General features: G+C 39.6%; 1 protein-coding gene across 1 annotated transcript; it reads left to right on the forward strand.

Moving 5' to 3' along the window:
* Positions 1-1,907: 1,907 nt before the first annotated feature.
* On the forward strand, positions 1,908-9,822 carry LOC122396079 (dedicator of cytokinesis protein 7). Its single transcript, XM_043394195.1, has 20 exons — positions 1,908-2,019; positions 2,280-2,457; positions 2,543-2,721; positions 2,790-2,931; positions 3,007-3,210; positions 3,281-3,472; positions 3,543-3,767; positions 3,848-4,122; positions 4,193-4,508; positions 4,585-4,890; positions 4,957-5,162; positions 5,229-6,992; positions 7,059-7,186; positions 7,263-7,525; positions 7,597-7,856; positions 8,012-8,446; positions 8,517-8,869; positions 8,942-9,144; positions 9,216-9,535; positions 9,611-9,822. Exons 2-20 carry the CDS (start codon positions 2,317-2,319, stop codon positions 9,663-9,665), a joined length of 5,967 nt encoding a protein of 1,988 aa, XP_043250130.1. The 5' UTR covers positions 1,908-2,019; positions 2,280-2,316; the 3' UTR covers positions 9,666-9,822.
* The last annotated feature ends 301 nt before the right edge of the window (positions 9,823-10,123 follow it).

Raw genomic sequence — 10,123 nt, forward strand, 5'->3', positions numbered from 1 at the left:
ACTTTTCGCGTAACATATTATTTGCAATGATAAATAATGATTTAACAATACCTAATATTGGTTCAGTTATCATATCTGAAGCGCCTCTCAATGCGACTCGTTTCAGCTATACGTGGCTGGCAATAAATTCCGGAGCAAAACAGAAGCGTTCGAACGCCGTGGAAGAAGGGAAAATAAACTAAAGGGCAAATACGACGCTCGCTAGGAACAATACTACCCAAGGAGCCCGCAATTGTATTTATACAATTAAAGCTTATCTCGGGTGCTGCGTCTCGACGTCTTGCTCGCTTCGCTTTAGACACAGTTAACGCGTCGGTGAGGCGCAAGTGGATCGCGGTTATGATTATTGCGTCGATGTGCCGCTTCTAATAAAGACAACTCTATCCTATTACAACTTCCCTGTTCCCGGCATTATCTCCGTCTTCCAACCTACAGCGTAAACGCCACCACCGCCGCGGAATTGCGTTCGCGATCTCTGCATTCCTCTGAACGGAGAATCGATATCGCAATTAGCCCTTTCGCGACTGTCTGCCTTTCATTCGCGATTGGAACTGCCAACGCGAACGCGTTAACCGAAAATAGGAAGGGCGACGAAGTCTCGAGTTAAACGTCTAAGCCGGTCTACACGGTGCGCAAACAAAGCGTTGCCAAACTTTAAGGGCACGCAGAACGCGTCGAGGTAAACAGACCCGTACGACCGAGTGTTCCGCTCAAACTGAACTTCTATATTACTTCCGTTACTATTAAAGGTAAAAAGAAACAACGAGGAGTTTGAATAGTTTCGAACTGCGAACCTGATAGCGACGAAACAGTTTTCCCGCGGCCAGTTTTTTTTCAGAACACACATGGATCTTCTTGGAATTCATTCTTTTACAAAATAATAGTAAAAAAACCTTGTAACTTGACTTGCAGGAAAAACTGTTTCACTGCTACGTTGCACCACTTTTAACAAGATCAGTTTCAAAAATAATGATCGAAATACAGGAATTTTTCAGCGAAAATGAAAAGTTTCAAATCGTTCTGGAAAAATTATTTCTGGTTTCGGGGGTCAATTACAATCATTTTTGGTCAATAGACATACCTCCGAATTCCTACGCACGTTCGGGGAAAAAATTCAATAGGTTCGAAAATTTTTCGGCGAAATTAAAAAATTTCAAAGCGTTCTAAAAAAAATATTCTTAGCCAGAGGGGTGAATTACAATGATTTCTAGTGAATAGACATACCTCCGAAATCCGGCGCGCTTTCGAGAAAAATAATTCAATAGGTCCAAAAATTTTTCGACGAAATTAAAAAAATTCAAAGCGTTCTAAAAAAATTATTCTTAGCTAGAGGGGTGAATTGCGATCATTTTTGGTGAATAGACATACCTCCGAAATCCGGTGCACTTTCGAGAAAAAAATTCAATACCGAAAATATAATGTGTGGCCAGAAATGTTTCTGTAATTTCATTTTCTGTCGCACTTCCTTCTTTTGTTCATTTCTGTACCCTTGTGTAAATTGCCTCAGGACCGAGTATGCCGGATAATCGAAATTTTACTGTATTAATTACTCGTGAAGATCGTGTTTTATTGCGTCACCCAGTATGTGAAAGCTAGGGTAAAAACTTAAAGCATTTGTAACTAGACGCCCCATGCAAATCCAACGCCAAAGCGTTAAAAGTTCCTAAATTATATAGACGCGAATACAATTTCAATAACTGATGTACAAGTGTCGCAAATTGATTAATCTTCATCGTGTTTGACGATCTTTTAACATAAAAAAGAAGGAATTAAATAATCGAAGAACGTAGCTTGTAATTCCAGCCATCAGGTAGCGCTAAAAATCAGGGAGGCAACCATAACTTTCTCCCTTAAGGTTTCCAGTCTATACTCCTACAATGTGAATGGGAATTTTGGCTTCCTGAATGCAATAGCCCTGGGCAGTAAAAGTTTATGACAAGAACTGTCAAAATATTGAAATATTGACTCGAACGTGTTCGTAATTTTTATATAATGAACGTTTAGTAAACATAAAGTCACGTACGTATAACTTTTCAATATTGTACATCAGTCTTTAGTAAATTCATGTTAATTGCATGCTTTACTGAATGCTTTAAACGTTGTGCATGCAACTGTTTCAATAATGATTCAATTAAACAATGCAAAGCTTTATTGAATCATCAATGTATAGAAGTGAAATTGAATAGAAATCTGTAACAAAATCTTAATTGCAAGTGTTAATATTACATTGCACTTACAACTATGTAATTAAATTTATTTAATCTTTCATGTTTGTTTAGGATTTCATCCAAGGAGTATTTTACCACGGCATTTATAATGTCATCCGTACAGCGGGCTTTTACTCAGAAACTGAGTAAACAGCATGCTGCTGATGTACGAAGACAAATTGCTACTTCTACCTCATATTCTAGAGAATTATCAAAAAGTGGAAGTTCATTCTCAGGTTTTTCCTCCACAGTATGTGACATACAATACTTTATATATGTAATTTTGAATATTTATACTATTTGTATTAATCTAACTATGAACTTGTCTTTTTAAGATATCACTATGTGAGGTACTAGAGCCTTTAGACTATGAAGAATTCTTAGCCCAACATCAGACAGCCATTGACCGTGACCCTTTGAAATCAATATTAGACTTTCCACCAGGAGATGTCGAGTTAACTGTTGTAAAAAGGAAAATTCGAACAGAAGAACCCATTGTGCCCTATGAGTCATTGTAAGACTTATTTTAAAACGAGTAGAACTAGTGTTATTGTAGTCTTAATTAACAAGTATTAATTTTAGGGACACGGTATCTCCTTATGTTAGAAGATGTATAGAAAGTTTTACTTCTGACTGGGTAGTGGTACAGAGAAAATATAAACGTAGAGTGTCTCCTATTGCAAGAGATAGACTATTACAGGATACCCCAAGACAAGATTTTGAGGTGCTTGACTAATGAAATACATACATATATATATAAAGATAATTACAATGCAGATTTAAAATAAACGTAAAACAGGTGGATCAAGAAGATACAAATGGCTCTGGATCACCGAACGAAGAGGAGGATTTATCAAATTGTGGTGATACACCAAGAGGGTCTTGGGCAAGTTTAGATTTAAGGCATTCACAACATGACCCTCTTCTTCCGAGCTTATTGGATCGCGTCTGCCCCGAAACTATCGACCAGATGAACGAGCAAAAACGCTCGGAAGATCGTCAAGTAAGTATTAAATATTACACATAAAGGAATTAATGTTTTTGGTAATTCTATATGTTGATACTAATTTTAGGAAGCACTGTTTCCACTTTATGCACCTCCAGCTTCGCCGGATGATGAATGGCAAGAAATTGGTGCTGCACCAGAACCTACAGAACCATTTTCTCACAAAATTCTCGTGAAATGTCTTCAATTGAAACTGGAATTGGAAGTGGAACCAATCTTTGCAAGCCTGGCATTATACGATGCCAGAGAAAAGAAGAAGGTATTTGGAAACTTTCAATTTTGAAAGATAAATAACATGTATGTCATTCACTTTTACTGAAAAACTACAGGTATCTGAAAACTTTTACGTGGACATGAATTCGGAGGGTTTGAAAAGGATGCTTGGCAGTCACATTGCGTACAGTGATGCTAGTACTTTGGCAAGAAGTTGTGTCATGAGCATCAGTAAACCGAGTCCAGATTTATTCTTGGTTGTTAGACTGGACAAAGTATTGCAAGGTGATATTTCGGAATGTGCCGAACCGTATGTACGCGAAGATAAAAATAAAGATAAGGTGATTGGCTGATCTACAAATAATTAAGACGAGGATCACTTCAACTTTACTAAAATAAAAAAAACATTTTCTCAAAATAGGTAAAAGCTGCAGCTGCAGCTGCATGTGAACGCTTGGGTAGATACAGAATGCCACTCGCGTGGACTGCCATCCATCTTTCTGGGGTGATTGGAGGTGGCGGGGATACAGATAGTACCGGAAGTGCTGGATCATTAGATAGAAAATCGAGTGGACTCGAGCAGTGGCGTAAAAAAGTAGAACCACCAACTCGAAGAGGCTCTCTCGAAAGACGGAGCTCCGACAAACGACGCAGTTGGTCGCCAGACGACTTTGCCAACTGCCTCGACACATTTAGGTAAGTATTTTAAATTATACGATCCACTATAAACATCTGCCGCTTCTACGATGCATAATTTCTTGTCTAGGCCTATTACATTGACTGTTTCGAGTTTCTTTAAACAAGAAAGCGAACGCCTGAGAGATGAAGATCTCTATAAACTTCTAGTAGAACTACGAAGACCTGGTTCTAATTTGAAACGACTGAAGTGCCTACCAGGTATACTGAAATTAGATCTTAGTCCCAGGCCTGAAGAATTGCCTAGATGTTTAGACTCTGATCTCAGAAGACTGGTGCCCTATCCAGACGAAAAAAGTCGACCGGTCAAAGAAATACTCGAGTTCCCGAGCGAAGTTGTGTCGCCGGATTTAACGTATCGTAATCTGCTTTACATTTACCCAAAAGTAAATTAGCATTTGTTACTTTACGTTAATTGAAGACAGTTGCTAAGCCGCATCAAACATAAACTACTCGTTTCAGGAAGCAAATTTTAGCTCTAGAACCGGTTCTGCTCGAAACATCGCTGTAAGAATGCAACTGATGGGCGGCGAACAAGAATCTGATGCTCTTACAGCTATTTTTGGAAGATCATCGTGCCCCGAAATGACCCACGAGTGCTTCACGTCCGTATCATATCATAATAAAAATCCAAATTTTTACGATGAAGTAAAAATTCGTCTTCCCGCGGACCTGAGCGCGAAACACCATTTGTTGTTCACTTTCTACCACATCAGTTGCCAAAAGAAGGTGGAACAACCGAATGTCGAAACTGCTGTGGCGTACACGGTAAATACACAAACTTAAAATTTATACTAGGGGGGTTTAAGCACTCAATCTAATGTACATATTTAGTGGTTGCCGCTCTTGAGAGACGGACATCTACAGTCTGGCGAATTCAGTCTTCCAGCAATGCTAGATCCACCCCCAGCAAATTATTCCTACATCGCGCCTGACGTTCTTTTACCGGGTACAAGATGGGTGGATGCCCACAGAGGAGTCTTCACAGTAATTTTAGAACCAGTCTCTAGCGTCCATCCGCAAGATAAATACATCGACAGGTATAATTCTGACACAAAGTTTCCCAGATATCGAAGAACAAACGTTAAATTGAAATCGAATTACAGATTTCTATCGCTGTGCGGATTCTTGGAAACTGGCCAAGTGCCTCCGCGTATCGGCGAAGCCGGAATGGAATCCGAACTAAAATCTGCACTCTTGGAATTGGCAAGGGCATCGCATTCTGCTTTAGTGCGATCGCTACCTCAACTACTGGACCAGTTAATATCGCTTCTAGTACGTCCTCCAACATTACCGTCTCAACCCCTCAACGTGGCAGCCACGGTTTTCGAGGCTATAGGCCTATTGGTTCGAAATATAACCAATCTACCGGATGGTCAATTAGATGCGCATGGAAGGCACGCCCTCTTGGCTACATACGTTGCATATCAGTGCTCTTTACCAAGAATGTCGCACACTCCAGGTATCGTGCGAGCTCAAAGCAATCCTGATCTACCTCTGGAAGACCTGGAAATGGAAGTACACTCTCGAGGGCTCGATCGAACCGCGTCCATGCGCCAAGAATCGCCTTCCATAAACAGTCAGCCCACGAGGAGACTTTTGCACGAGGAACTGGCGCTGCATTGGGTCGTATCCACAGGCCAAGCACGAGATTTGGCTGTTACGTATTCCTGGTTTTTCTTAGAACTGATTGTTCGCTCGATGGTCGTGACACTGTCGGAAATAGGAATACTGGATGCCCCGCGAAAGTCAAGATTCTCTCCTCAATTCTGCGACGACGTAGCGACGCTCACCGCGGCATTAACTTCTGAAGTGATATCCAGATGCGGGAAGGAAACCAGAGTACCCAATAATTTGATATCGAGTCTCGGTAACTTCCTTTCCGATTTGCTGTCGATAATGGACAGAGGATTCGTTTTGTCTCTGATTCGCGCCGCGTGTTGCTCTTTGTCGGACGCGTCCATGCATATTCCTGATTCGGCTGCTCTCTTCGCGCTCAAGCTGGATCTCGTGCGCACCGTATGCTCCCATGAGCACTACGTGGCTCTGAATCTTCCTTTTGGTACTGGATACACGTCAGGATCGGCACCAGCATCCCCCAGTCCATCCACGGGTAGCTCGGGCAGTTTAATATCTACCCTTGTTCCTGGGGATCGTGCCAGATTCTCTGAGCTCAGCCAAGAGTTCCGACAACAACACTTTTTAGTTGGAATCGTTTTATCCGATCTATCGAACACGTTGGAAATACCAAATCCGATGCTCCAAAACAAAGCTATCGGAACCGTTCGACATCTAATGGCGTACCACGACGTAGATTCGAGGTATTCTGATCCCGCTGCTAGAGCTAGAGTCGCTGCTCTCTATCTGCCACTTCTAAACATCATAATGGATGCTTTGCCTCAATTGTACCATTGGGATTCCAAAGACAAGAGCGTGTATCCGGACGAAGCTGCGTCCATCACGCAATCCGTGGCTCTGGCCATAGCTGGAGGTGTGTCGGCAGAGACGGCAGGAACTCAGTGCAGAGTTTCTTTGAGTTCAGAGGCCACGCGACATCTCTTGATGTGCGTGTTGTGGGTACTTAAAGGATTGGAACAGTCGGCGCTGGTGCAATGGTGCTCGGAGCTGAGTTCCAGGCGTATATTGTGCCTTCTTCAGGTTCTGAATATCGCCACGGCAGCTTTCGAATACAAGGGCAAGAAAGCGCTGAAGAGACTACCGCCACAAGCTGCTGCTACCAGCGATATTAGATCTAGGTTGGAAGATGTTATTCTCGGTCAAGGGAGCGCCAGAAGCGAAATGATGCTACGCAGGAAGGAGAGAATGACCGGTGACAAATTAAGGTGGCGTAAAGACCAAATGCCTTACAGGTATGTTATTGAGTATTTATCAAGATTCGAATCACGAGACTAGACAACTAATTCCTATTCTCGAAGGTCTTGCGAACAATCCGAAGGGAGAGCTGTGGAGCAAGATGCCCACATAGAAGGTGCTTTAGCAGCTGAAGCTTCCCTTGTTGTTTTGGATGCTTTAGAAATAGTTGTACAGGCTGATGGCGGAGGAGGTAAATACTCAACTTAATATTACACTCTATCTATATTTTTGTATCCCTTCAAACATAAATTTGTGTAACGATGCAGGCGCAGTTGTAGGAGCAGTATTAAAAGTTCTTTTAAGAGCATTAGCCAGAAATCAAAGTACATCCGTATTGCAACACATGTTCAATACACAACGAGCATTAGTGTTTAAATATCACAGTGCTCTATTTGACGAAGAGAGTGAAAGATGTGGCGATCTGTGTTTAACATTACTCACTAGATGTAGCTCTCCTTTAAGTGCTGTTCGCAGCCATGCTGCAGCCAGTCTTTATTTACTGATGCGTCAAAATTTTGAAATTGGTAACGTAAGTGTTTCAAGAATATTTCCTTCGATTAATAAAATATGTTACCTGAATGCACAATGTGATGATTTTAGAATTTTGCGCGAGTTAAAATGCAAGTTACAACGTCTTTATCGGCTCTTGTTGGAAGAGGAAGAGCACCTAGCGAAGGAGCACTTAGAAGAGCATTGAAAACTGTACTAGTGTATGCTGAGAGAGATACAGAATTGGCTGATACGAGTTTTCCAGAACAAGTAAAGGATCTTTTGTTCAATCTACACATGATACTGTCTGACACTGTTAAAATGAAGGAATTCCAAGAGGATCCTGAAATGCTCTTGGACCTCATGTACAGGTAAATTTATAATATTTATAATAATAATATGAATAGCATAAGCAATCTTCAAAATAATAAACAAAATCTGAAATCTAATTCTTTAAAGTGTAATATAACAACATAAAAATTTTGAAAAAAGAAATATTATTTAATGTTAAAAATTAATTCTGTAGAATTGCAAAGGGCTATCAAGGATCGCCAGATCTTAGACTCACATGGTTGGCAAATATGGCTCAACAACATATGGAAAGAAAAAATCATACGGAGGCTGCTATGTGCCTTGTACATAGTGCTGCGTTGGTAGCAGAATATTTACATCTGTTAGAACCAGGGGGTGGAGGTCGACCAGTGGGAGCTGTTGCTCTATGTCCTGTCACGCCAAATGCTCTAGAGGAAAGTGCTGTTGGAGACGACGTATTGGCTAGAAGAGAGGAAGGTTTATGTTTAGGACCAGACTTTTCAGAAAGTGGGTTAGCTGGCTTACTCGAGCATGCAGCCAGTTCTTTCCATGCAGCTGGAATGTACGAGGCTATCCCTGACGTGTATAGAGTGTTACTTCCAATAGCAGAGGCTGCCCACGATTACAAAAAACTAGCCAACATTCATGGGTATTGTCAAAGTGCTAACGAAAACTGTTGAGATTTATTAATGTACTAACTTGAGCTTTTCTAATTATAGGAAGCTTCACGAAGCGTATACACGCGTAGAACAATTAGCAGGGAAGCGAGTATTCGGCACATACTTTAGAGTGGGATTTTATGGAGGACGATTCGGAGATCTGGCTGGTGACGAATTTGTTTATAAAGAACCAACCTTAACAAAATTACCAGAAATATTTTCGAGACTCGAGAATTTTTATGCTGAAAGATTTGGCGCAGAGAATATCGTGATAATAAAAGACTCGAATCCTGTAGACCCTAATAAATTAGAACCAGATAAGGCCTATGTTCAAATTACTTACGTAGAACCATACTTTGAACCACACGAACTTAGGCACAGACCAACTATTTTTCATCGAAATTTTAATATCAGTAAGTATTGGTTTAAATAATTTAAATTTAAACAATTTATGCGTTATTGTCATCACTTAAAATTATTTTTAGAACGATTTGTGTATGCAACACCTTTTACACCTGGTGGTAAGGCTCATGGAGAATTGAGGGAACAGTGTAAGCGTAAAACAATTCTAACAGTGGCTACACACTTCCCGTACTTGAAAACAAGGATTCGCGTGGTTGCTAGAAAGCAAATAGTCTTAAGTCCAATTGAGGTTGCTATTGAAGACATACAAAAGAAAACTGCAGAGGTATGCATAATTCAAAAGTGTAGTAAAATTTAATTTAATTCTTTTATTCTATTTATCTAAATTTCATTTAGGTTGCTGCAGCTACGGCTCAAGAACCACCTGATGCAAAGATGTTACAAATGGTGTTACAAGGTTGTATCGGAACCACAGTTAATCAAGGACCCGCAGAAGTTGCAGTTGTATTTCTTTCTGGATTGCGTGAACAAAATGCACAGCCCACGAAATTGCAGCATAAACTACGTTTATGTTTTAAAGATTTTTCAAAGAAGTGTCTCGATGCCTTGAGAAGGAACAAAAATCTAATTGGTCCAGATCAGCGTGATTATCAACGAGAATTAGAAAGGAATTACCAAAGACTAACAGAAAGGCTCACTCCTCTTATTGCATGGAGGTATGTAAATTTTAATTTCAATTAGTAATACTTTCTTCGTTATCTTTCATATAAATTTTTGCATTATTATAACAGTGGACCGTCATTACTAATTCCACAAAATTTACCACAAGCATCACCACGCTGGTAAAATGACTGTAAAAGCTGCTAACTAAAAGTTACCAAAGATCAATGATGCATAAATGGAATATTTAAAAATTATTAGCAGCATACGCTATAATATTAAAATATAGGCGTATATATTATATTTATATGCATTCATTTTTTATACTAATGAAATGTTTTGTCTGCCTTGGACTTTTTAAGAGAATACTACATTCATATCTAACAAAAAACTAGAGCATATGTTATGGAATAACTGCTTATCCTACTGTTCAATAAATGCAATTTGCTTGTTGGAATAAATATTTCAGTAGGAATCATTTTGCTTTTTAAAGGTAAATAAAAAATTAAAATTTCATACTTAATATGCTTTTTCATTAAAACTGATGTAATTTTTGCAATATTTTACACAGATAAACAAAAATGTCAATATTTAAATCATTAGTATTATTTTTAATTATTAATAATGTAGACAAATATCATATA

This window comes from Colletes gigas, unplaced genomic scaffold (genome assembly GCF_013123115.1).
Source record: "Colletes gigas isolate AHSC1104 unplaced genomic scaffold, ASM1312311v1 Colletes_gigas_Sc00007, whole genome shotgun sequence".
Taxonomy (NCBI): domain Eukaryota; kingdom Metazoa; phylum Arthropoda; class Insecta; order Hymenoptera; family Colletidae; genus Colletes; species Colletes gigas.

Bases quoted from the DNA above. Each gene is read 5' to 3' on its own strand.
- LOC122396079 (XM_043394195.1), top strand. From the start codon at position 2,317: ATGTCATCCGTACAGCGGGCTTTTACTCAGAAACTGAGTAAACAGCAT. The intron at 2,722-2,789 runs GTAAGACTTATT...TATTAATTTTAG, and splicing joins ATTGTGCCCTATGAGTCATT to GGACACGGTATCTCCTTATG. The intron at 4,891-4,956 runs GTAAATACACAA...GTACATATTTAG, and splicing joins AAACTGCTGTGGCGTACACG to TGGTTGCCGCTCTTGAGAGA.